At 47.2% G+C, this 27,606-nt stretch overlaps 1 protein-coding gene across 3 annotated transcripts in view; it reads right to left on the bottom strand.

Annotated features, from left to right (window-relative positions):
* Nucleotides 1–27,606, bottom strand: part of HMMR (hyaluronan mediated motility receptor) — a 630,884-nt gene that overhangs the window by 248,253 nt on the left and 355,025 nt on the right. For all 3 annotated transcript variants that reach the window (XM_069654282.1, XM_069654284.1, XM_069654283.1), the window contains exon 17: nt 17,435–17,593. In XM_069654282.1, the coding sequence (XP_069510383.1) occupies nt 17,435–17,593 (159 nt within the window). The remainder of the gene's footprint in view (nt 1–17,434; nt 17,594–27,606) is intronic.

The following is a 27,606-nucleotide window of genomic DNA, read 5'->3' as shown; positions in this document are numbered from 1 at the left end:
AAAAAAGAAAAACTTAACAAGTACACTTCTTACATTGTTAACTGTGTGGAGATTACAACAATATATTAGTGATAAAACATGAGGGATGGGATGTGGTCACTGATATGTTTGGGCAGGCACTGGGCCTGTGGGTCATTTGACTTTAGCTACATTTAGAGTTGTTGATCAGGGTCTTGAGTTGACAGCAGATAGCTGCAAAAGGGAGGGACATAGGTCTCTGGGTTTGCAGTAAGGACCAATGTTCTTCAATGTCGACGCCCATGTGATTGCCATGTTACGGAGAATTCTTAGACATGTGCTAATTCCTCTTTACCTTGGAGACCCCCAGCAACTTTGCTGGATTTGAACGACTTGGACTTTTAACCCGGAGAGAGCGAGACCCTTTTTCCCCCCACTCTCTCATGCATTATCATGTGATCAACTCTACTTTTGGTTGTGGAGTCTGGCAAACTCCATAGGCATCATATTTTACATTGTGTCACACAGCAACTTCAGTGCAGTGGAACAGGGAAGTCTTTTAGGTTTAAATACCTTGTCTTGGAAAAACTACAGTTTCCAAGAGCAGTGAAGTGAAATTGACTTTAGTGTGTTCTGGGTCTAGAAGGTTACAATGCTATCTTACAATAGAGTGCTGGAGGGGTTACTTAGTATCCCCTTTGTCAAGCTTGTCTTGTAAATTTTTTTATGTTATCCTTTCCTCGATGAATGGCTAGTTGCAGTGGTTTACTTTTAACTACTGTGGTGTGCATTTACCGTGGGATGCGTTCGCAGCTGCAGTAAATCACCCAAGGGTGCCATTTATGTCAAAATGGCCCCGGTCGTCTTTGCCATTTCTTTGTGGAAATGTTCTTCTTGAGATTTACTCAGCGCTCCAAACCAGGTTTGGTCCCTTGTTTGGTCCCTTTCTTCGTTAGGTCTTTGGCGGAATTCACGAGTGAAGCCCGCCTCTGGCTCTAGGGTATCTGGCAGGGGCAGGAAGCGAGGGAGGTGCCCGAAACTCCCTGTGCTTAGTCTCCAAAAGACAGGAATGCACTCTTAGGTGATTGGCCAGCTGGCTGTCTGGGTCTGGCAAGGACAGCCACCCTGCTGGGTTACTGACAGCTAGGAGGGAATGAATGGGAAAAACCTGCATAAAAGGCGAGACTTTTCGGCTTGGAAGGCAGAGTTGACCACTGGATGAAGGAATTCGCAGAAGAACTTCAATTGGACACCTGCTGCAACTTCTGGGCCGTTTGTTTGCCCGGTGAAGCCATGCTGCTGTGCTGATACTCCAATTTCATTTTGGCTAGAGAAGCCTTGCAAGGACGATTTCTCCCCTTGAGTTGGTGGGACCAATCAACTTCAAAGTAAGCCACTTGGACATCCTCTCGAAGCTGGTTGAAATTCCACTGCAGTTGCTGCTGGAACTGTATAGCCAGGGAGAGGAACACAAGATTATGTGCATTGCTTTTAATCTGGTCAAGAGTTCCAGGAAGATCCTCCGGACTCCCAGGAAGCACGACTGATAGAGCCTGAGCCACCTCGGAATGCTGGACCCCGGATGCAAGGAAAGCCCATCTCGACAACCACAAACTGCTGTGTTTTTATCAGGGCTTTGTATCCGGTTTTTCTCAGCTTGTCCATCCAATAACATTGTTACTACGAAAACATAAGAAATTTGATTGGACCGCTGAAGAGGCATTCCAGACTTTGAATAAAATTCACAACTGCCCCAGTATTAAGACATCCTCAGCCCGAATTTCCATTTGTGGTGGAGACTGACTCTTCTAGTGCTGCAATGGGAACGGTACTGTCTCAAAAGAATTTGGAAACCGGACAGTTGCACCGAGTGGCCTTTTGGTCTAAGAAATGTTCAGCAGCAGAATTAAATTGCGCTATCACAGACAAAGAACAACTAGCTATTAAAAATGCTTTCAAGGAATTGAGACAATTAGGGGCTCAACACAATATCACTGTTCTTACAGACCATAGAAACGTGCATTACTTGCGCTCTGCAAAAGCTCATGCCTCACGACAGCTCCACTGGGCTCTGTTTTTTGCGGAATATGATTGTTACTACATATTGCCCTGGTGTGTCTAATGGCAAGGCGGACGCTTTGTCATGCATCGGGGAGAGTGAAGATGGCCATGTAACTCAAAATGCTGTGAGAATCATTCCGGAAGACATTTTTGTGGGAGTTAATGGATGTTCTGTAAAGGATTTGAAGACAAAATCCAGCTTAGTATGACAACCTCAGAGTTCGAGGCCTGGAAGTCTAAAGGGCCTAAGTGTTCAATTCAAGAGAATCTACTGTACTTTCAGAGGCATCTTTATCTGCCCACACTGGTCCAGCAAGAGCAGGTCCTGGCAGATTATCATGGTGCTCTACTGGAGGGTCATCCAGGGATTGCTAAAATAGCTAAGGTTTAACAACATTTCTGGTTGCTCACTTGGCGCAAAGACATTGGTTTTATCCAAACATGTGGAATATGCACCCAAAATAAAAGTTCAAAGCAAAAACCTGCAGGACTTATTCAACCCTTAGCTGTTCCACCTACACCATGGCACACCATCTGAATTGACTTCATTACAGAGTTACCCCGTTGGGGTTGCAACATGATTTTGGTGGTTGTGGAATGGTTTTCCAAAATGGCCCATTTTGTAGCATTAAAAGTAATTCCATATGCATCAGTCTTGGCTAAGGTTTTCTTGGAACGCATTGCAAGTCTACATGGGTTTCTGTCAGTTGTGGTCTCTGATAGAGGGAGCCAATTGGTTTCCCAATTCTGGAAGAGGTGTTGCGAGATGGCTAGGATAGAAGTGCGTTTGTCAAATAGTCACCATCCAAAAACGGATGGACAAACAGAGCGAAAGAATCAAACCTTCGAGCAGTATCTTGGATGTCTCCTCCATCACACGGATGACAATCGGGTGGATTTGCTCTGGATTGCAGAGTACGCTTACAACAATTCTGAGCACACTTCTACATGGCATACTCTTTTCTAAATTCTAAATGGTTGCCATTCACGAACCTCCTCCTTTTATCCACCAGAGCCATTAGAGATGCCAGCAGTGCAGATTGCACGAGAACATTTCCCGAATTAAGAAGGAAGCCTTGGTACATCTGACTGCTGCAGAGGACAGCCAAAAGAAATTTGCTGACAAGCACCAAAGAGATACTCTGGATTATCAAGTGGGAGACGAAGTGTGGCTAGCTTCCAAGCACATTGCTCTTAAAGGGCCACATACATTCAACCCAGATTTCGGAGCCCATTTCCAGTGGAATCAGTCATCAATCCTGTAGCATTGAAGCCGACCCATCTCATATGCAAATTCACCCAGTTTCATGTTTCCCTATTGAAACCAATGAATCCAGATTACCAAAAATCTCCAGAACCACTAGATCCTGTCGTAGTTCCCACTCGTGGCACGAGCGCAGCTCTCTGCTGAGCGAGTCGGCGATGGTGTTTTTTATTCCTGCCAGATGAAACGGCACCAGAAACATCCCTTGGGCGACGGCCCAATGCCACAGATCCTGCGCCTCCTTGGACAGGACTGGGGCTCTGGTACCGCCCTGCTTCCTGATGTAGAACATGGTGGTGGTGTTGTCGGTGAAGATCCTCACCATCTTGCCCTTGAGGGACGGAAGAAAGGACCCGAGGGCCCAAAACGCTGCACGGAGCTCCAGGACGTTGATATGGAGGGACTTCTCCGTCGGAAGCCAAAGGCCTCTTGCGTGCAGATTTTCGGTGTGCGCTCCCCACCCTTCCAGGGAGGCATCCGTGGTCACTGTCTTCTGGTGGCCCGGGGTCTGGCAGTCCATGCCCGCCATCAGATCCGGTGGTAGGGCACCCGCGCGCATCGCTCGTCGGAAGCTCTCGTCGAGTGTGATCCTGTCCTCGAAGCTGCCCGTCTGGATCCAGCGAGCATCCAGAAACTCCTGTAACGGGCGCATCCGAAGCCTGCACAGGCGGATGAGATGAATGCAAGAAGACATCATTCCGAGGAGGGATTTGATGGACCTCACCCTGGCCGCGCGTCCACAACCAGCACCCGCTGCACCTTGCCCAAGATGGCCCTCGTCCTTTCCTCCGACGGAGAGGCCAGAAACGCCGTGTCGAGTTTCGCTCCCAGAAACAGTGAGTCTTGCGCGGGCACCAGGTGGGACTTGGCGTAGTTTATGGAGAATCCCAGGTCCGTGAGTAGTTGGACGGTTCTCGCCATGTGCTCCGCGGCGAGCTCCCTTGTCTTTGCTCGGATGAGCCAGTCGTCCAGGTAGGGGTAGATGTGGATCCCTTCCAGGCGCAGCCGCGCCGCCACCGGTGCGAGGCACTTGGTGAACACCCTGGGTGCCGACCTCAATCCGAAGGGAAGGGCTCTGAACTGGTAGTGACGCCCTTGGACCACGAATCTGAGAAACTTTCGGTGTCCCTTTAGGATGGGGATATGGAAGTAAGCATCCTCCAAATCCAACGACAACAGGAAATCACCCTCCTCCAGCTGACCCAGGACGTGCTGGAGGGTGACCATCCGGAACTTCTGTGCCTTGATGAATTTGTTCAGTCGTAGGTCCAGGATGAGACGCCATCCTCCTGTCTTCTTCACGAGGAAGTATCTTGAGCAAACTCCGGAGCCCCGAAGCCTCTTTGGGACGAGCTCGATGGCGCCTTTGAGCATCGCCTTTACCTCCAAGAGAAGTTGAGGAACGTGATGTTCCTTCCTGGCCACGGGGGAGGGGGGGACGCGCAGGCACTTCTTTAGAAACTCGAGCGCGTGACCCTGGGCCAGGGCGTCCAGCACCCAACGGTCGGTGGAGATGGACTCCCACACGCTGATTAAGTTCGCCAGCCGGCCTCCCACCGGGATGCTTCGGTGAGGGCCCGACCCCACGGCCTGTTCAATCTTGTTTTGACGAAGCTTTACCGCCTTGTCCTCCCTGGCGCCCGACTTGCCTCGTCCCCTGTAGGCTTCCTGTGATGACGAACAGGCCGCTTGACGGTAGGTGGAATATCCGCCGCCGGAACCTTTGGAGGCACCCTGCTTGCCTCCGGTGCTCCGAAAGGGCGGCCGTCATTGCTGGAGAACACCAAGAGCCCGGGCCGTCTCTGTGTCCATCTTGATGGCTTGTAGGGAATCGTCCACTGTTTTCCCAAACAGGTTGCTCCCGTCGAACGGCATGTCCAAAACTCTGGTCTGCACGTCCTGCCGGAAGTCTGTTGCCTTGAGCCATCCACGCCACACGCCGGTGCCCAACTGGCGAAACCCAGTGTCAGCGATGTCCGTCGCTATCGTAATGGCGTGGTCCGACGCCACTTCTCCCTCCTGCAAGATCTCTAGGGCTTCCGCCCTCTTGTCGTCCGGTAGGAAGTCCAGCAGGGGGGGGGCGATCTTGTACCACAACTCCCTGTCGTAGCGGGCTACGATAGCCAAGGCGTTGGCAGCCTTAATCGTCGTCGCTGCTGATGACTGCGTCCCATCGTGTCCAATTTCTTTCCCTCGCCGTCCAGGGGGAGGGGGGATTGACGTAGAGGCTGAAGCCACCCTGCTTTCTTCCAGGCCGCCGCAGAGACGACCGAGTCCGGGGTCGGCTGTGCCCGAAGGCACAAGGGGGCCGCATCCGGGACCCGGTACTTCTTCTCGTACCGATCCCTTCTCGCAGGCGTTGTGGATGGGTTCTTGAGGAGTGCGAGACCCTCATTCCAGATATCGTCCAGTAGAGGTACAGCGAGGACCGTCTTCCTCTTGGTCTCGCGCCGTTGATAAAGGAACCCTTCCTTCTCTTCCGGGCAGAGCTGGAAAAGCTTGGATGCCCTGGCGATCATGGCATGAAACAATCCTATCTTGTCGGGCGGGGAAGCCCGGGAGGTGGTGACGACGGAAGATCCTTGTCGTAAACTTCGTCGTCTGTACCCGTCGCGGCCGTGTCCGTCCCCGTATCATCCCCACGGGGAGGAGGGCGGAGTAGGGCGCGATGGTTGAAAAGGAGGTGGAGGATGAATCCTTCTCTTAGGAGGGCTCCCAGAAAGGCCTGGCTCCGGGTCCCCCGTCGGGAGCGGTTCCTCCGTTGGTGGTAACGGCAATCTCGTCCATCTCCGAGCATAAGGACTGTATAGCCAACAAAATGGCCGCCGAGTTGTCTTGCGGCACTGGTTGAGGGGATTCAGACAGGCGGCCAGGAACCTTGTCGGCACCCTAGACGTTCTCGTCATCTCCTTTGTCGGGGTGCCTCCCGACGGGCTGGTCTTCTTCCACGCCAATTCCGTGGCTTAAGACTTTGATCAGCTCCTCTTCAGAGGTTGAGGCAGAATCCACGATGGCCTCCTGCCCCCCCTTTTTCTTCGGAGGTTTCACGGGGGTCCTGTCGATGGGCTTGAAAGAGGACTCCCTCCGCGGTGGCAGGGAGACTCTGGGCCCCGGGGTCGCCTCCACTGGTGTAGCCTCCACAGGCTGAGCCAGGGCCGCCGCGACTGTCTCGATAGAGGCCTTGGCAGGGTGGATCAAGGCTTTCACCACCTTAGGTGTGCTCACCGCCTTCTCCTTGGGGGGAGGGTCACCGCCTCGCTCCCCCTCCGATGGGGCCTTCGAGCTCGACCGGGGCCTCTCCAGAAGCTTCGCCGGGTGCTCAGACTTCCTCTTACCCGAGCCAGAGCGTTGGCTCGTGGTTGATGGCGCCAGGGAGGTTGCGCCCTGCCTGGCAACTGAAGAGCCCGACCGTTCGGCGCTCCGGGTGCCAGCAGACTCGCGGTGTTTGGCCTTCTGTTGTGCCCCCGTCGCCGGGGCGCCCTCAAAGGTCTTAGAAGACCGCTCGGACTTTGTCCTCTTTTTCTCGCCCGACGGGCTCTTCCCCTTCCAGCCAGTTGGCGAGACGCAGATGGCAGTCCTTCATGGTCCGCTCCGACATTCTGCCGCAAAACGCACAGTCCTTCTCCACGTGCGTCTTGTCCTTATGCAGGCAGTAGAGGCAAAGGGAGTGTTCATCCTCCTTGAAGAACTTCTGAAGCTGGCATCCAGAGCAGACCCTGAACAGCTTTCCGGGCGTCGAGCTTCCCTTCTCCTGGGCCATGTCCGAGATGGGCCTGAGAAACTTCTGGAATCCTCCAAAAGCGTGGCTCGATGAAATCTTCACCCTTGAGGGGCGTAGAAGAATCTGACACGGGTCCCTGTTGATCGGATAAAGAAACGGTGGAGCTTTAGGCTCTTTTGACTGAAAAAAGAATTTTCTTATGAAAAAGCGCGAAAACGCACTAAGGCTCGAGAGCAATTGCACGAGGATCCCAACACTTGAACGTGCGGTAAAAATCTGAAGATGGCTGCCAGAGGCGGGACTTAGGGAGATGGCAGTCATTGGCTGTGGTCAGTATGACGCAGAGATCAGTGATTGGTTACTACTATGAAAGACAGATCAGAAACAAAACTGATACTGATTTTTCTTTACCGAGGATTCCCAGCCTGACGACAGGGAATATTCATGAGCATGTGAATCCATGCCAGACCCCATGCTGGAGAAATTAAATTGCCAGCAACACAAGGAAAAACCAATTGGCAAGCAAAATTCCCACAGCGATAAATCCCAGTTAATTGCTGTTACTTGTGCCCCATATGCAGTACCTGTGGGGAACACGGCCCCCTCATCACCAGCAAACAAGCTACTTTGCTGCTCACTTTCGCCGCTACCCTCTCCATGCAGCACAAATGCAGTGCATGGCACATCAGGGCAAAGTAAACAGCTTTCTTTCCTCGCCAGCTGAAACGCAGCCGTATGTTGCCTTTCCCGCCTTTTATTTTTCTCCTGCTTCCTTCACAAATCAGTCAGGCAACGCCACACCTCACAGCGCTTTTCTTCCGGCTCCTCTTCATACGGCAGCACCATCTCCAGTAGCAACATGCTGCTTGGCACACAAGAAAAGAGAACCTTAAAAAAACAGACGCTACATTGCAACGTCTCAGCACGTAGCAGGGTTCCTTTTTCTTTCTCTTGACACCTTCAACGTTCCACTAAACAAACGCCTTTTGTAGTGACGCTTCACTACACTGGGGCCATCGCCAGCACCCCCTGCACTCTCTGCACAGCGAGAGGAAGAGGCGCTGCAAGGGGCAGTGAAGAGGCGCTGCAAGGGGCAGTGAAGAGGCGCTGCAAGGGGCAGTGGGGGACAGGAGGTCCAGACAAATAAAGTGGCGCTGCAAGGTCCAGTGGAGCCTTGGAGATGCGACCAATGAAACAGTGAAGGTGGCAGGAATCTCACGGTGTAGTGGGGTTAGGAGCAGCCTTAAAAGAGCATAAAAGCATTCAAGTGGTCTGGTGCCATTGACATTTCAAGGAGATATGCTTGCTGGATGCTGCCAAGCTGGGCTGGTGTAGTTTTCAGGCTGTGCTGGGGCGTATTGAGCAGCTGGCTTACCTGCAAGTGGTGGCGGTCAGGGAGACCGTTGGAGCAGAGAGCTGTGCTATCTCCTGTGGCATGTCCGAGCTGATGACGTATACTGGAATGCAGGGGGTGCTGGCGATGGGCTGTGTGTAGTTAAGTCATCACTATGAGATAAGTTTGTTTCTGGTGGAATGTTGAAGGCAAGAAGATAAAAAAAGAAAATTAAAAAAAAGTACCCTACAGCGTAGAGCTATGTCAGTAGGAAGTAGTGTTTCAGTTGTATGAAAGGGAGCGCTGCTGGATACGGAGGCTTTTCGAAGTATGCCGGAAAGTAGGAGTGTTCGGAACACCCCGTGATGCTCAGGCATTAGAGCGGGGTTTGGAATACGTTATAATTGTATGTGCGGCAATGAGAGGAAGAAAAGGAAGGAAATGTGCAGCGTTGTTGCCGGCAGAGAAAATGAATACTGCCGAACAGCTGTTCTTTGGTCAGTAGATAGAAAAGCGGGCTGTGTCCCCAGTGGTACTTGTGTGTTCGGTATGGTCAGGAGGAGGAGCAAGGTTCAAAGCAAGATTTGAAGTGAAATTGTTGAATTGGAGACTTTCTTTTGTTGCCATGGGACGTTTTTGTTGCCATCTATGTATTAAGGGCTACGGCAATCGGATTTGAAAAAAGGAAGTGATATATATTATTTGGAAGCAATGTTATTACAAGGTGATTTAAAGATATTTGTATATCAACATTAGGATGATCTGATGGGAGGCACTTATGAGTGGGAAGTTGACTTGCTGTTGATGTGGTAGTAAGGTTTAGGTTGATCGTGTTGGGATGAGGCTGCATGAGGTTGATTGTATGCGCGCAACTTATGGTGAGGTGCGCAGTTGGGAGAGGATGGCCAGGTGGGTCCTTTGATAGGATGGCCAGGTGGGTCCTATCTGTGCAATTTTGTTAGGATGGCTGGGTGGGTCCTGAATTAGGTCAGCATGGTGTGCAGCGAGGTTGATGGTGGTCGTCTGTTAGGTGCAGTTGGTGACAGGATGGCCGGTTCGGTCCTGTATGTTTGGGTGAGGAGGCGACTATTGCGTGAAGGGAGTGCGTTGATATATGCTATAGAGTGCATTCAAGTTTTGGGATTGAGATGGGTGTTAATATGTTTCTCTCCACAGATTGACATTGGGTTTTAATCCACAGATGGCCTTTTAGGTTTTATTGGATTTAAAAGAGGTGACAAGGTCAGAACATGTTGTGAAGTGATTTGATTAACTTTATTTCAGGTGGGACTGTCATGGACATGTTGAGCAAATGTTGATTTTGTCACTGATTGCTCACTCTTGTTATTGCTATTGTTGAAGGGGGAAGATGTGTTGCATCTTGCTTTGCCTGCATCTATTGCATGTGAGTGGAATGCTTTGGTAGAATGTAGAGCAGAGAATGTTACCCTATGAGAGTGTTGCACGGTTGTCAGTTGGAGAGATGTGAGCCCTGAGAGAGGATGCCGGTGGTTGTCATTGGTCCCCATTACCCGTCTGACTTAATGAACTGCAGCGGATATACTTTAAACCCAGTAAAGAAGTTAACAGCCCAACCAGAGATGTCAGTCATTTGTGGCCAGGCACCCAACTTAACAGCCGCTAAAGGCTCCAAGGCCAGACAACCTTGCCTGGTGCCCCTGGATAAAGGAAAGGGGGCCGAAAGTTCTCCATTCACCCAAATACTTGTGCTAATCGACTAATGCAATGCACCAACTGCTTTAAAAAAAGCACTACAAACCCTATCTTAAGCAAAGTATAATCTAAGAATATCCAATTGATGCAATCAAAAGCTTTTTCCGCAACAAAATGTATTTTCCATTCACTATCTGGGAACCCCAAAATATCTATAATTATCCCGATATAACTATCGCTTCCCCATGAACCCCAACTTGTGATTGGATACGTATATGGTGATTAGATTGACCAATCTGTTAGTCAAAATCCTAGCTTAACAATGACGTTCAGTAGTGAAATCAGCCGGTAGTTACTGTATTTGTTATGATCCCTACCCGGTTTAGGGTAACAACTGCCTCCCTCATGGATGGACATAGTACTCCACCTAACAGAAAGCAATTACACAGCTCACACAAGAACTGAGCCAATTGAGAGCAAAAAGGCCAATAAAATTCATTCCACAGGTAAACCATCCAATCCCAGAGATTAACCAGTTTTAAATTGATCTATGGCTAATTAACCTGAGCATTCAAAGAGTCTGCACCCTCCGCAGGCCAGCTTGGAATCTCACATTTTTCAAAACACAAATCTAGATCAGAGCTTGATAGAAATAAATCTTTGTTATACAAAGACTGAAAAGGACCGAACAATTTCACAAATAACCTCTTTCACCACTGCTGCATACAACTCATTCTCCACCACACCTTTCAACTTATTAGCCAAAAGCTGACCACCCGTCCCCAATATTTGTTTCCTAAACAATCACTTCCCTGCCTGTAGATTCATTTCACATCTCAAAGTCTCCTTAGCCCTGTCCATCTTCAACTTAACCGCCATACTCTGTCAGCTGACAGTCGTTGCAAACGCCCCCACCCCCAAGTATCCTTCCCAAATGCGGCAAGTCTAACCCTGGCTTTCTCGAACAAAACTTACAATTGATCATCTCCCCACAAATAGCAGCATTAAAACTGTCCCAAACCATTAAGACATCCGTTGACCCTCTATTCTCCTCAAAGAAAAATATAATCAAGTCTCCAAACACTCCAGAATTTCACTATTATTCAATATGAATACTTTTGGGTGCCAGTTTAGAGCCCATGTCTACCAAATCCAACCCTAAATCAATCATGAGCCATGAGTCATGGGACAGCCCACGTTCCCTTAGGTCTACACTAGCAGTCTTAATACGCCCATCTTAAATCAAAAAAGTAAAACCTTGAATAAAAGTCATAACTGAATAAAACGAATATTCCCTCTCCTCCGGATGTAGCATTCTTCAAATACCCACGAAGAACATTACCAAATTCCCTACTTGCCCCCATACCAGTATACCAGCATGACGCAGAGCGGTCCATTTTGTGGTCAAGCACACAAATGAAGTCACCACTCAAAATAATGTTCTCTTCACGCACCACGAATTCCAAAATGACAAAGAAACTTGCCGCAGAACAGACCATAGACAGACGTATTGTTTCCTTCATGCTGCACATCAGCAAGCATAATCCGACTTTACTCTTTCCACACCAACCCCCAGCCCTCTACGGAACATCCCCAGCCCTCTAGATTTTGAAGCATAACAATTTTTAGTGCATCTAGAATTAAGATATTCTTGGAGCCTACAAACGTCTTACAATAGCCCTCCATAACCTCAACATGACATTCCAACCCTCCTGCCCCCAGTATGAATTTATGCAGGAAATATTAACGTGTCATTTTGAACCATTCACACAGTAAATTCACACCATGATAGACCCAGTTCTAGAGATGGTCTTAGGCCACCACAGAAATGTTTCAAAGTCAGATGCTGCAGACCGGATAATCAATTTGAAGCTTTATGGTAGTAAATTCAGACATTTGAGTCTGAAACCTTTTGAACGCTCTAGGCATCACAAACCAAGCGAGAGAGAGAGGAGCCCAAAGCATACACACCAACATCCCACACCACAATCAAAGAACACAACTGAAACTACTAACAAGACCATATGTAAAAAAATAAAATCTTTTTTCAAAACAGTCCTGAACACTACAGACTGATAGGAAAATACAAATATGTCTAACACCAGTTGTTCTGATCCATAGCCCCAGAACTCCATGCCCTTTTCAATCAGCATTGCAAGACAAAATATTAACCTATCTCACTCCAAAATCTATATGGAAGGGTGATACTATATAGAAGTTTCAACCATTCACATTGATCAAAGGGTTGTAGAGATGGTAAAGTCCCAACCCTACCTGTTCCTTGCCTGGTTGGGATTGGTGGAATTCTGGATAAGGATCCCCACTCCTGGGCTTCCTCTAGATTGGTGCAATTGGGAGAGAACCGCTAATCATTGCTACTTAAATTGTTTGAAACATTTTACTCACCTGTTGGATTTGCCAAAACTGTTTCACCACTACAGACTCCCTACAAAGGGGTCTTTGGACTTGTGACTCTGAAGGGCAACATGCCTACTTTAATTAGCTGTTGAAGGGCTAGGGACCTTTTAATTTATTTTATAAGACTGGGTACTAAACATTCCATTGCTTTTTCAATACTCAACTTTTTGTGTTTCTGAATTACCTACCTATTGATTTGATTTACTGCATAGTTTCTAGGTTTCTTAATTGATCCAGGTCTAACCATCTCAAAAGTAAAGTGCTGGCATCTCTAGTGAGAACAGAGTGACTGGATATATGCTAATAATTGTTGTCTGGTTACAATACTTAGCCTTGCCATTGCTAAGAGTGCACAGAGGCCTAAGAAATACTGTATTGCTATATTTGCTATGTAATTTTATGCATCGGAATGTGACGTGTGTCTCGTTGAACTGTTACATCACCCATACAATTACAAAGGTCTAATCCTTACCGCCAACTTTGATTGAGTTTAGCTAGATTCAAGCGTTTCTCCTGGTTCACTAGAATATGGTGAACTCAGATTCCTGCCTCTGGAATGGATTTGAAAATCCATCTTAACGCAGTTAAAGTTGGCCTTTGGGATTTTAAAACATTTTGGTTAAAATAACTGCTTCTTTTTCATCCTACCCCCTTGCCTCTGTTAAGCACTGACCACCTGGTCTAGGGCTTACAATATAAAACAAGGGTTGGTCTCTTTGGGAGACTGTACCGTGTGTGGGCACAAACTAGGTGTTGTGCAGCCTGCTTTGTAAGCAGTCTGGTACCCTTCTTCTGGCCCCCTTCCCCACTCCGGCCATTTGGAAATTGTAGGTTTGGTGCATTGCTGTGCTAGTAGGCCCTCAAATGCATTGAGAGCACTTAATGGCATTCACTGTTTTTATAACGTACCAAGTACTCATTTGGCTGGATAGAGGTCCATGTGTAACAAAATAAAGGTATATATTTCAGTATCAGTGTTGACTAGGTTTCTAGCGATAGTTGTGTTGTCCAATTACTTTTGGGTCAGCCTGCTGCCCCTACCAGAGAGAGTTAAGCCTGGTCGCTGTGTCCAGGTTTACCTACCTTCGAGGTCCAGCTTGCCTTTGACAAGTGGTAATCCATCTTAGACCTTCCAAAATGATTTGCAAATGTCAGCTCACCAGTAATGTTAGCATTAACCCTACGATTAATCAGACACATTCACCAGGTAACCAAAAAGACATAATTATGCTATATGCAACCTAATCTTTCATACCAATAACCCAAAATGTATTTTTTTGCATTTGGTTATAAAATAACCTTTAAAAACACATGGTTCTTTACTTTTAAACATAACATTCAATTTTTGTTCCATCTTCAGCTGAAAAAAAATGTTAAAATTATATACTACCTCATAAAACATGTCAGTCAAAATATTACCTACTTAATAAAGCCTCCAAGCTTAAACATATATGTGACTTTCCAGAACTATAACAAAATACTCTCATAGCCTATACTAATGAATCATTGACAAAAAGCCTGCCTCTGGTACAGATACTGTTCAGTTTTACAGCTACACATAAGGCTCGATTTAGCTGGAATCAATTACCTAGGTCACTGTCAGCTACACAATACATCATACGCTCACACCACATGACTAACCATTTCATTGTACAGATATTTAAAGTTGTGTTTACTATTATGGTTTTTGCTTACGCTTGTCGTTAAGAGTCATCAGGATCCCACCCACTTGACCTTCAGGTTTCAAAACCATAGTGAAAGGAAACTTAAGATATCTGATCACTTAGAGACATTAGTCGACATACAGGTAAAGACCACCTTAGGTCAATCAAATCAGATAAAATTTGTTAAGAAGCGACCCAGTGCAAGCACGAATGAATTATTTGCACCCGCCATACACTTGGACCACAGGGCTTCCCTCGTCACAGCCGTATTTCTTATGTTTTTTCTCCCATATAATGAATTCTCAAAGTTTCATAATGTACACAATAGATAACTAGGTGTTTGATAGTTTCTGGTTGTTGTGAATGAAGATCTACAACTGTCCGATACACTTTGAAACCAATATTTCACATGCTACAGCGTGTGTAGTTGGTTCATTCTAAATTGCATATATATATATACACGGAGTGAGTCTGTTCACAAGGAAAAAATGTACATCAGTCTGGCCATTCTTTTAGGTGTATGTTGTGCAAATTCCCCGATATAACTTGTAGCCACCAATTTCATCTATGGTTTCTGCCCAATCCCATTGACACAATTTCTTCTTTGCATAGGCAGGACGCAAGCATAAATCATCCTGTGTAATATCAGATTTTTTCCATTCTAAATTAAAAGGTCACCATAGATTGAGGCACTGACATAAACGTTTTTTGCAATTTGATCCAGTGAGTTTCTCGGAGGATGAAGAATCCTTACACATGTATTAAATTGCCTCCACTGAAAGCGAGCAGACAAAGGATATGCCTAATTCAACTCCAAGGCAAGCATTTGGAACAGACTTGGCCAATCCAAGAGTTTGCTTCCAGGTTCGTGCTTGTAATGTATTAAGGAGACTATTTATGTCATGTAAGCACAAGTTAAGGCCACATAATAGAATGGCTTCGAGTTTCATAAGATAAAATTGGATTGCCGGATTTAAAGAGAACTTGCAATATCTTTTGAACACACTTTAATTGAGAAATGAGGTCTTCGTTTATGGAATAGTGATTGCTGCCAGTTTGCTAGGGAAGACACATCCAGTAGATCACCACCTAGGTATCCAAGTTTGGCATTCTTTCCATCGGTGAGCCATTCGATGTCCAGCTATAAGAAGGACTTTTCTTTCTACCAGTGAATCCTAATATTTTGGATTTATCGACATTAGCCTATGGGTTATTTTCAGAGGCAGATTTGGAAAATGCTTGTAAATTATGTAACCCATAAGGTGTTCTGTCAAATAATAAAATATCAGCAAAAGCGAACCAATTTAAAGGAAGATGTCCTATTTTATGGGGAAGGTCACCAATTGAAGGCATAGAGTCAATGTCAGAGGTATAAATTAAAAAGGGTGGAGGTGATGTTACACCCCTGCTTCACCCAGTCTGTAGAAATCTGCGCTGTGAGAGCCCCCTGCCTATTGATTCACACTCTATAGAATGTGTCCTTATGAAACGGAATGATTACGATGACTTCTGTTGAAATACCCAGCTTGCTAATATTGGACAATAGAATATTGCGAATAACGCAATCCAAAGCGGAGCTTAAATCCAACGAGGTCATATAAACAGTACCTCCAGTAGTTTCCTTAACACACCGAGCACTGGTTCTGCAATGCCATAAAAATACTGCTAGACATTCAAACTGTCTAAAAAGGCTTTGTAACCAACCCAAAATAACTTTATAATCCATTCACTTGACCACATGCAATACGTTCGAATGCGTTAGAGTTTTAATTACCTTAAAAGCAGTCATGGATTTTATAAGAGACATTACCCCCAGAGGTTCGGCATTATAAGTTCTTTATTGCTGGGTTATATGCAGTTAAAACACCATCGTAAGAAAGTGAAATTAGGGCCCAGGTTACAATAATATTCACATTGAGAAAATGACTTGCAACCTTTTTTTATTACTAACCTAGGCACACCATGAGCCATGTCAAATGTTTTAACCAATTATCCGCCACCAGGGTATCTCCATGAACTCCTGCTGTTAAAATGGATTTGCTCAGTTCAGGGATATCTTATTCATACATAACTTCATCACAGTGACGTGGAGATATTTACGAATAGGACTTAAGCTTTCCTAGGTAAATGTTAGTCTCCAGAAATGCTAGTGGACCAAAATCCTAATTTAAAGCCCTCTAATAGTTTCAGATAAGCCTCATGTAGGAGGCAATCTATTGCATTTCAGGCCAGGTCATGGAAATTGGATAAAAATACAAAAGCAGTAGAACACAAACTGTTTGGTTATCAGTTCTTGATAATTTTGTATTTAACAAGTAACTACACATTCATATCTGAATATACTACACAGTCTCCAAGCAATTATTTTCTGGATTCCCAATCCAATTCTGGCAAATTCAATTAATGCTGGCCTCAGAACCACACTTGTCGACAGTCGAATTACTACCACTAAAAGAAGCTGGAGCAGCTGACAAAAGATCAATCCTTCGAGTTAGTTTAGACGGGACATCATGCATTAACTATTTTGCACATGGCAAAGTTGGATTTGGTTGTTTTTGCATTGGGTACTTCATTGTATGGCCTCGAGCATCGTCCACAGATTCGTGTAGGAAGACAAGACAGTTTTTAATTGCATTGCTTGTTTAGCATAGCTTTGGAATTATTGCACTTGTGTTGTAGTTCCCCTTTAATTGCATTGCCTACCTCCAATTACTTTATTGGCTCAATCATTCCATTCCAATCAGTTCTTTACTGTGTAGGATTTGCAAACTTGATCAGCCACATTTTCTATACTCTGTAATTGAAGTCATAACTGAAGACTGCAACATGTCCAAAGATGTAAAAATTGTGATAGCCAGAAGGCCATCTACAAATTTCAGACAGGCATATTGAGTTAGCTTACATCCTGAAGTGCTGACTTTTCCATTGCAAGCCAGTTATGGTTGATTTATTCTACCACCATATCCCTTATTGGATTCATCCTGGTTAGGATTAAGGTTGCTGGGAACTTCAGGGTTGCTTATGGAGGACATTGGTGCACTAGATACCCCCCGCCCCAATTCTTTTTCACTGCACTACCATCTGTTCACAAACATGGCCGCTGTTCACCCCAACAAGCACATGTTTTGTCAGTTCAGTCCTACCAATATCGCAAACCCATTGAGTTTAGCCCCCAACAGCGAAGTTTCCTTGCCAGCAGGTTGTTCCCAAAGGCAGTTTTGTTAGAGTTCACAGAATCTTTACTGGTGTTAAGGAATATATAGATTACATTATGGAAAAGAAAAGCCATCACAGAAAGGCTAAGAAAAACAAAAAGCAATGTCCCACATTAGAGTATATACCTGGCAAACTCTTCTTCAGCTCTAGCAGTGGAATGCTGGATCTCTTGGAGTTGTCTTGCTTTGTCCAGTACAGATGTGTCCATCTCTGCTACTTTCGCAAGTAAACAGGAGTTCTGGGTCTTCAGACCATCCACTTCACTGCTCATCAGCAACTTGTAACTAAATAAAAATGCAACACCTTAAATAAATTCAGGACAGTCTACCAAAAAACTACAGAAGGTCCAAAGCAAGCGAGTGTCAGAACGGCATCTGTGGGAGACTAGAGAGCAGTTTGGGGAGAGGTGGGAGGAGGGGGGCAATGCCCAAGAAAAAGAAAATAACCAGATACAAAAAGGATATGAACAAAAGACACTGCCAGGCCTTGGAAATAGATCTAGGGTAGCAGGAAAGTGCCAAGTCAACCTAGTGTGCTAAATTTACCACTGTGGCTCAAACTGTCCAACTAAGTCCATAGGGCAATAGCTGGATGAAGGATGTGCAAGGTACATATTTGATACTGTTAAATCAGAATTCCTATTTTGGGCATTCTAGTAACTGAGCCTTTTAGTTTTCTTGCAAGTTTTATTTGGTTAGTTACATTTTGGTGGCAACAGGGCCTTCATCACCCAGCTACTAGGTTCCATTTTAACATAAGGAATTGTGTTGCTCACTGAGGTGTCCAGTACCATGGGTATCTCAGGCTCCCATTTTTGCCATAGGGTGATTGTCAGCCTACACAGGTTTTAGGGATTAAGGTGGTGGCAGCTATACTTTGGCTTAAGATGCACTAAGGGTGCGAGCAATTTTTCTATGTAGGTGAACCACTACCATTTTAGTAGCCTTTGGAGTATTAATAGGTTCTTTTAAATATTGCTCTCTATTGAGTTTCACAGCTTCCCTTTTGTCTAGGGGACCACAAGGTGGCCTCAACATCATTTTGACCACATGGGATCTGACCCACAATGGCAGCCTGGAGTTTTGGATGGAGCCCTTATCTGTTTAAAGCCGGTCTAGTTAATTGGACTATGCTCACATCCTGTGTGGGTGGATAAGTGGCAGCGTTTCCGACCAATCCATATGGTTGATAATATCACCTTTTGGCTACCAACCCCTTTCAGTGATTGCAGGTTAGCCTTTGGCTAGGCCCCTTGAGTTAGGGTACTTTGGCTTTGTTTTGCCCCGCCCACCCACCTTTCTTAGTTGCTTGTTCCTGTAACTGGAGGTGGCAGTCTGCAGAAACACTGAAGGAGTTTGCTGCCGAATCCTACATTGCAATTTTTAACGCGCTTACTTGCCATAAACTGCTAAGTGCACTGGCTTGGATATATCCCAGTTTGGATTCTCTGCATCAGAGGTCCAATTCAGGAGTCCTGGTCACTCCCCACATTGGCTGGATAGAGCCCTCCACACTGGAACTGCTGTTTCAGCCATTTAATATTGCCACCCACCGTATACTGCCAGATTCATCCAATTGGCTGTTGCTCAGGTTTATGTCCAGAAGGTGGCTCAACTGCCCAACAGATCTTCAGGTTAGGACATTCAACGGTGCCACCAGCCTCTGCCTTATTCCTGGGACTGCTTGCTGCTGCATTATTTTGTCATGTGACCCGCTGGGGGCAGTTTCTGCAGAATCCTGAGTCACCCTGGGCGAAATAGTCGATGTAAGGCTGCGGGTGAAGTCGGGACCTTTCTGGATATCTGGCATAGTTGACCCAGGGTGTCCAGCACAGAATCAGACCATGGGTGGGGGGGGGGGGGAGGAGTGAGTCAGTCTCTCTCTCTCTCTCTCCATATATACACATATATATATATATATATACACACACACACACACACACACACACACACAGAGTATCCTGCTGACCCATAGTGACTTTGCAATCATAAGGTATGTTCAAAGAGGCAGTTGGAAGTGGTTTATAAGCAGTTGAGGGCAAATATGTACGGAGGTCTGATAAGGTAGAAATGTTTCATTGTACATTTCATTCTTGGCTGGTTTTCGCCAGACCTCCGTAGTGCATATGTTCCATTCTCTCCTTAAACCCACTTGCCATATGTCTGAAACAGTCACACAGAGCAAAACATTCAATGCAGAGCGTAGACAGGGAAAAACCCAAGGATCTTTTGAGACAGCAATTAAAGTCCCTGGTAACGGAATCATCAAACCTGCACCATTGGAAAAGAGCAGTGTACACAGATATTTTCGGGTTGCTGGAGCACTTTTTACTGAGGCCACCAAGGTGAATAGGTGCCGTTTCAAGATTAACAAATGTACCCTTTGGTTTTCCTCCCATAGATTCCTCAATTATGATCTTTATCTCACAGTGCAGCTGCTCTTCAGAAACTTTGTGCCACTGGGGGACACATCTCTAGGCCATCCCTGCCCGACGCCCACAAGTGCTGGACAGGACATCGGGTCTATATGGAGGCACCAAATCCAGTGACCTTAGTTTCTCCCCCCTTCCCTCAGCTGTGGGATATTTTGACCCGTTCAGATGTGCCTCACTACATCACTTACTGAAATGGAGAAAGAAAGCCCAAAATGACTGCATCGACTCGTGTGTGCCAAAATCTCAAACTGTGTTTGTGTCACAACCAGAAAAAGGCTGCACACCCTACCACACAGTTCAGGTGGGGTGAAAACAGTCACTGCAGGAGCATGCCAGTGTGCTCTGCCACATTCAACATGAAGCAAAGGAAAGAAACAGCATTACTGAGCTGAAAAACCCAAAATGCTTCTTTTAAATGTCATCTTCTCAAATTTCAAAGTGCTGTTCGTGCCAAATCCATTCATTTCTCAAACCACTATGATTAAAAAGGCCCCAAAATGCTCAGGCTCATCCATTGTGGCTCAGAGGAACCAGGCCTCATTGAATAACAGCTCCTGGCAACAGTTTCCTTTGAAAAGCAAACCAGGGACTGTTTTTCATTTTTCCATGGGAAACAGCACACTGCTAAAACTTTGCAACAAGTATCAGGAATCAGCTGTCCGGAGAAAGACTCTACAAATGTCCGATACATGTATCCATGCTGCAAACCATTCCAGCACTCAAGGGAATGACTAGAGCTGAATAAAATGGGTATTTGCTGCAGAAGATAACCGAATTTAAAAGTTAAATGTGCTTTTCCCTGAATGAAGAGCAAAATCGCATATTTTAAAAAAGTCTATTATTGTGTAAAGGTTTGATTATTCAAGAATGTGAGAAGAACAAGTTACTCTTACCTGGTAACGGTCTTTCGATGGGATGTTCAGACGATGTATTCCACATCTATGACAGGTAATCACCACAGCTGTGCTGCTTTGGAAAATTTTCGGCATCTGCGTCCTGCATAGATGTCGATACGCTGTCCGAGGACCTCTGTCGAGCCGACGTCACCGTATGTTAAAAGTAGGATGCACGATGCCTGTAGCCTCAGTTTTTTCCCCAGAACGTGTGGCACCAATCTTCTGCCAGAATAACTACAGAAAGATTTGCGGAAACGAAAGCTGCAATCGCAAAAGAAATTCTGTGGAGGGGCAGGTAGGGAGGGAGCAATGTGGAATATGTTGTCAGAACATCCCATCAAAAGAACATTACCAGGTAAGAAAGTAACTTGTTCTTCGAAGGGATTGGTTCCTCGGACGTACTCCACATCTATGACAGACTCCCAAAGCAGTACCAATGTAAGGAGGTGGGAAAAGAATTTAGAATTCCAGAATGCCCAATTAAATTGCAGAATAGAGGACCACTCTGCCAAAGGCCAAATTTTGCCCATGGATGGAAATCCAGGGAGTAGCGTTTTACAAAAGTATTAGAGGCCCATGTGGCTGCTTCACAAATGTTATAAATGGGAACACCCCTCTGCAGGGCAGTAGAGGCAGCCACACCCCTAGTAGGAGGGTCCTTACCCGCTAAGTGGCAACATTCAGAAATTGTCAAGATAATCCATCTAGACAAAGTCTGTTTAGTAACAGCTTGTCCCAAACGCCTTCCAGCGTATCCTACAAAGAACTAATCATCCACTCTGACCCAGGACATGTGTGAGGTGTAGAAACTAAAAGCTCTCCTAGGATCCAACCTATGGAGCCTCTCCTCTTCCTTACCAGGATGCGGAGGAGGATAGAATGCCGGAAGAATGACCTGGCTTAAATGAAATTCCGACGAATCCTTCGGAAGAAAAGGACGAACCCCAAGGACAACCCTGTCCTTATGGAACACTGAAGGGTGGCTTAACGGAATGTGCCTGCAACTCACCCACTATGCGAGCGGAATAAAACGCAACTAAAAATACAGCTTTCAAGGTCAACAGTCTCAAAGGGCAAGAATGTAAAGGCTCAAACGGAGCTCCCATGAGGATAAGAACCAGGTTAAAATCCCAACCGGGCACCTGGAAAGGTGACGGTAGGAACACATTAGTAAGCCCTTTCAGAAACTGAGAAATCAAAAGGAATTTTAAAATCAGAACACTCCTCAGACGAGCGCTTAAATATGGACAGCGCCGCCAGGTAACCTTTAATGGTACCCACATGCAGGTACTTGTAGGCTAACGAAAGCAAACAAGAGAACCACAGGAATGACATGAAAAGGATCCACATTCTTAACTCTGCACCAGTCGCAGAACTTTCTCCAATGGTACAGGGACTTTGCTGTAGGCCTGGCCGAAAGCAACACCTCCATCACGTCTTCAGGGAGGTCCCAATCCTTATACCTCAAAACTTTCAGAAGCCAAGCATGAAGGTTGGGGGACTTGACCTCTGGATGGAAAACCTGACCTCCCCCCACTCTCGTGAGAGCAGATCGTCTCGGTAGGGAAGACGGCAGATTGACATGTTGAGAAGGTCCAGGTACCACGTTCTCCTGGCCCATGCCGGAGCAAGGAGGATCATTCGGGAACTGAACCTCCGTAATCTCCGCAGCACTTGCAGATTGACGGGGACTGGAGGAAACACGTACAGCAGTGGGAAGGACCACTCCACTATGAACGCGTCCCCGAAGGCTCCTTTTGGAGGAAATTCCCACAAGAAGAATCTTTCGCACTTCCGGTTGACACTGGTGGCGAAGAGAACCACTTGTGTGGTCCCCCAAAGGGTGAAGATCTCCAGGAGAATCTCCTGAGCCAGCTCCCACTCGAGAGACCGTGCTCTGCCTGCTCAGAGCGTCTGCTGCCACATTTTTGTCTCCGGCCAGATGAACTGAGATCGAAATTTCCTGCTGGATGTCTCAGAACCAGAGCTGCATTGCTTCTCTGCACAGAGGGAGACACCCTGCCCCCCCCCCCTTTTGTTGAGGTAGTGCAGGGCCACGTCATTGTCTGTCAGCATCAGGACAGTCTTCCGCTGGCACAGATGGCAGAAAAGACTTCAGGCTAGCCTGACAGCCATCAGCTCCAGATTGATATGGAGTCTGAACTCCGACCGAGACCGTTGACCGTCAACTCGTTGGCATGAGCTCCCCATCCCGTGAGGGAGCGTCCATCATGATCCTCACCTCCGGCCAGGGTAGCCAAATTGGAGTCCCCTTCATCAAATTGCCTTTGGCGGCCCACCACAGAAGATCCTGGGCTACCGAGGGCGGCACCTGAACGGGATCCGAAATCCTGCTGGAGGACGGACCACTGCATCGAGAGCCCACTACAGAGATCTCATCCACAGCCTGGCCTCTGGCACCAGGAGAATGCAGGATGCTACGAGGCCGAGCAACCTCAAGAATTCGAACGCTGGGAAACACTGGGCATGTCGAAACTTATTACCATCTGCAGAATGTGATGAGCCCTCACCTGGGGAGGAAAACCCCGCCCCAGGGACGTGTCGAGTACTGCTCTGATGTACTGGAGCTGCTGGGTAGGTGTCAAGTGGGACTTCAAGTTGAGGGAGAAACCCAACCTGTGAAGCGAGTGGCAGGTGACTGACAGATGATCCAGGACTTTTTCGGGAGCGCGCGCTCTGATCAACCAATCATTCAGGTAGGGGTAGACTTGAATCCCTCCTTTCCTGAGATACGCTACCACCACCATGAGCTTGGTTAAGACCCTTGGGGCGGAGGTCAATCTGAAAGGCAGGACCCGAAACTGAAAATGCAAGTCACCAACCGCGAACCTCCGGTACTTGTGCTTGGGATGTATCGGCACATGAAAGTAAGCGTCCTTGAGGTCTAGAGACACCAATCAGTCCTGAAGTTGAAGGGCCTGAGGACTTGAGAAAGAGTAACCATCTTGAACTTGTCCTTCCAGAGGAGCTTGTTCAAACCATGCAAGTCCATGATGGGTCTCAATCCCAACACCCCCACCTCCCCCATTCTTTTTCTGGGATCAAAAAAAATATGGGGAATACCATCCCTTGTTCCTCTCCGCTACAGGCACCAGTTCTATGGCACCTTTCTCCAGCAGGGATTTGATTTCCTGCGCAAGGAGCGGATCCGGACAAAGATTCCCTGGTGAATTGTTGTGAGGCCTCTGCCGGAAAGGAAGACAGTAGCTGTGGGCTATGCCCTCCAGAACCCACACATCTGAAGTAATGGCACGCCATTCTACAAGATGCTGCACCAGCCTTCACCCAACCGGCGAACCATGGGACATTGCCTCATGACTGAGCTGAAGCGGCTGCGGCAGTGGCTGATGGCAAAGAGGCAATTGCCTGAGCGGCCTTGGCACCTCGAGTACCTGGTTTTTCACCTCTGGTAATCCTATGGTGACCCCCTTTGACTTGCAGCTCCTCTATCTACCAAAGGAAGAGTAGCATCGAAAGGAACCTCCCCTCCATTGCTGTCCCCTAGGACAAAAAGGCAGAGGTTGGAGAACTGCAGCGCTCAACGTCTTCGTTGCAGCTTTGGAGGTATGCAACCTCTCGTCAGAGTTGCTGCCAAAAAGATGTTCACCATCAAAGGTTATGTTGAGATGCCGGGCTTATACGTCAGGAGCAAACCCCAACTTCCACAACCACGCAAATCTGCGCATCACAGTGCTCGCCGCCATGGACCGACTGACAGTCTGCCATGTCCAGACCCGACTGAACGGATTCACACATGGCATCCTTGCCATCCTGAACACGGGCAAGAAAACCATCCCGCTCCTCCCCTTCGGGAATATGTTCAGCCGCCAAAGACACAATTCCACAGAGTGCAAGTGAAACATGCTAAGGCACACAGAGCTGGCTGCCTGTAAAGCCATACCCCCCTGAAGAAAACACTTTCTTTGCCAAGCCATCAAAACATTTGTCGTCCCTCTCAGGGGGGATGGTTGGTTACGACGCCTGCTTTGCTGGGGCCGTAGCCGCCTGCACCACCAAACTCTCAGGAGTGGGGTGCGTAGTCAAGTAGCAGGGGTCGCTACTGGCTGGGCGGTATTTTTTCGGCAATGACTTGCTTACAGCCGGGAGACTCTCCGGAGCAGTCCAAGCTGCCACCACCCTTCTCTGTAAAGCCATATGAAATGGCAGCACCGGGTCAGTGGGCAGACCTTGGTCAAGGATATCTGTCAGGTCATCCTGCAGAAAATCCACTGGTGGCGCAGACCACCCCAAGTACTCGGTCACCCTCGACATGAGTCGCCAGTACGAAGATTCAGTATGCGAACCAGGCTCAGGCCTGCCAAACTCAACCTCCGGGCAGGTATCAAGACCACTGGCGTTGTGCAAAGACTGACGCAGGTCTTCCAACTGGCTATGACCATATAACGGGTCATCAGGAACCAAACCTTCCTCAGACCCTTCATCCACCTCAGAGATGTAATCCGGAGGCTGGAATAAATCCCTGGATGAGGGCACAGAAAAAGGCTCAAATACAAGCCTTACTGAGTTCTTTAGGGCCTTCCTCGGAGTTTCCACCGATGCACGGGGTACCTTTGGTAAAGCCTCAAATAAAGGAGTAGACAAAAAAATAAAATGTCAACGTCGAGCGTGGCGCGATTGCTTCGACAAAGACCTTGAGGGCGGTGCCCCGAGCGTGTCCTTCGACAGCTTCTGCGCCGATGACTTCCTCGGAGGCGGAGCCTCGAGAGAGTCCCGACTGACATGGTGCCGATGGTGTTGACGTCTTCTTAGAAGACTTCACAGGCTCTACTGGTCTCGAGGGCATCGAGGACCGGGACCTGGAGCGGGCATGGCTAGAGGGATCCACCTTGTCCGACCGGGACCTTGAAGGGTCCTGTGATCGCGCGTGCAAACGGTGGCCCTAGCGCGTTCCTTGCCGGCTTCTCTCGAAGGCGCGTAAGGAAAGGAGCCCTGCGACTCAAAAATCACCAACATTTCCTCACGAAATGCGCCCCATTCCGCAGGAGAGGACTGCTTGGTAGGACAAGCCACCCGCCATCTGGCGGAGTCCTCGGACAAGGACGGGAAGGCGACCGGTGACGGCGCTTCTGCGAGTGCCTCGAAGAGGCAGAGGAATGGCGGGAACCACTCCGGGACCGAGACCCTCTGGATTTACGCCAATGCAGAGAGTCGCCCCTCGGATCGTTGGTCGAAAGCCCAGTGGATTTCGATTTATGGGGCTTGGAAACCCTACCTACCAACAGCTTCTTTCGCTCCCGCAAGGCCTTTGATGTCAAAGGCTGGCATTCGTCACAATCATTGGTGGCGTGGTCCTCGCTGAGGCACCAGAGGCAGATGTTGTGCGGGTCTGCAAGTGACATCTTGGAACCGCAGTCCTGACACTTCTTGAATCCCGACTGTGGGGGTAGAAGAAGACATGATAATTTCACAAACCAAGTTCGAAGAACTGATAGAATCAGAAGCTCTCCGAAGCGAACACGTTCGCGGAAAAAACGGAACTGAGGCTACGGGCATCGTGCGTCTCACTTATAACATCCGGTGACAGCGGCTCGACGGAGGCCCTCTAGGACAGTATCTACGTCATCGACGCAGGAGCCGAAAATTTTCCAAAGCAGCACAGCTGTGGAATACGTCGGAGGAACCAATCCCTTCGAAAGACCCTTCTAAACTGTTTTAATTCTCTGTGTTTAAAGTTAAGATTTAAAACTGTAAATCAAAGCTCAACCCAGTCTGAATGGCAAACAATAGTTAAAAGAAAAAAAACTTGCCCTGTCAGTGCTGACCCAGAGAAAAAAGGACACCTCAACTGGTGGAACAGGAAAAGGCTAATTGCTGGCTGGAGGCTTGGAATCCCCAGCACAATGGCGCCTTTCAAGTTACATTAGACATTCGTCTTTGCCCCAGGCCAAGACTGTAGCAGGCCAAGACACTCCCCCTTCCAGTGGGAGGAGCAGGAATCTTCCGTCAAGAGAGAGACCCACCCTGTTTGAAAGGATTTGACACTTGCAGTTCAAAAAAAGAAAAAAAAAACTGTTTAAGTGACAATGGCCTTCCTTTTGGTTTTAAAATGCCTATTTTGCAATTGAACTTCAAGACATGCAACTTTGCCACCAGAATAAAAAAAAAATGTGAAAAGTGCATAATTCTAAATTTAATGTTATGCTTTTTCTTTGAAGATGTGATTGAACCCAATACTACATAAGGAAGAGAGGTTGTAAAGAATAACCAGTTGTGGGGAAAGTATTGATCTTGTGCACTTGACCGTTTGTGCACATATCCCAGGGGTAAAGGTGCATCTATGTACCAAATTGGGGAATGTTAGGCCAAATCTTTCATGGTTAAAATTGCCAAAATGTAGCAGAAAGGCAAAACCAGGTCTCTCAGATTTGGGACTTGGATTCAACTGTGACCCACGAGATATGCAAAGTGTGCATTTGATTTTCTTAGAGGTCACAACTACATAAATATGTATTGGTGGGAAAGTTATATGTTGGTCCCAATAGCTATGGGAGGTTTCCAGACATTGCAAAGATCATCTCATAAAACATGACATGCCCTTCTGTCATCCAATCAGCGAAAAGCAAGGCAGAGATTATGCTTTTGCCCAAGTGTGGACAGTAGGCTTGCCCCTGCCATATAATTCAGTGAGGTCATTGGGCATGATAAATAAGGGAATGTCACAACACACAGACAGATTCCTGACATCATCCCAATGTCAGCGTGGCGCCCTGTTCCTTAATTCTCCATCCTTGTTCCAGATTCCCGATTCCATTACAAAGCCAAGGCCTCAGCATTGCTGAACTCTAGGCCTCAATTCTGAAACAAATCCCAAAACCCCAGGGAAGCATCTTGATCCAGTCTGGCTTGCTACTACATGCTTGCCTCCTGCATACCCGCCATCACACTGATCTCCCGTCTCCAGTAACCAGTGCAATACAGTCCAGGT

Source organism: Ambystoma mexicanum, chromosome 3q (genome assembly GCF_040938575.1).
Source record: "Ambystoma mexicanum isolate Mex_15411 chromosome 3q, UKY_AmexF1_1, whole genome shotgun sequence".
Lineage (NCBI taxonomy): Eukaryota > Metazoa > Chordata > Amphibia > Caudata > Ambystomatidae > Ambystoma > Ambystoma mexicanum.
The sequence above is the reverse complement of the archived record's forward strand: the minus strand, read 5'-3'. Positions and strand labels throughout refer to the sequence as shown.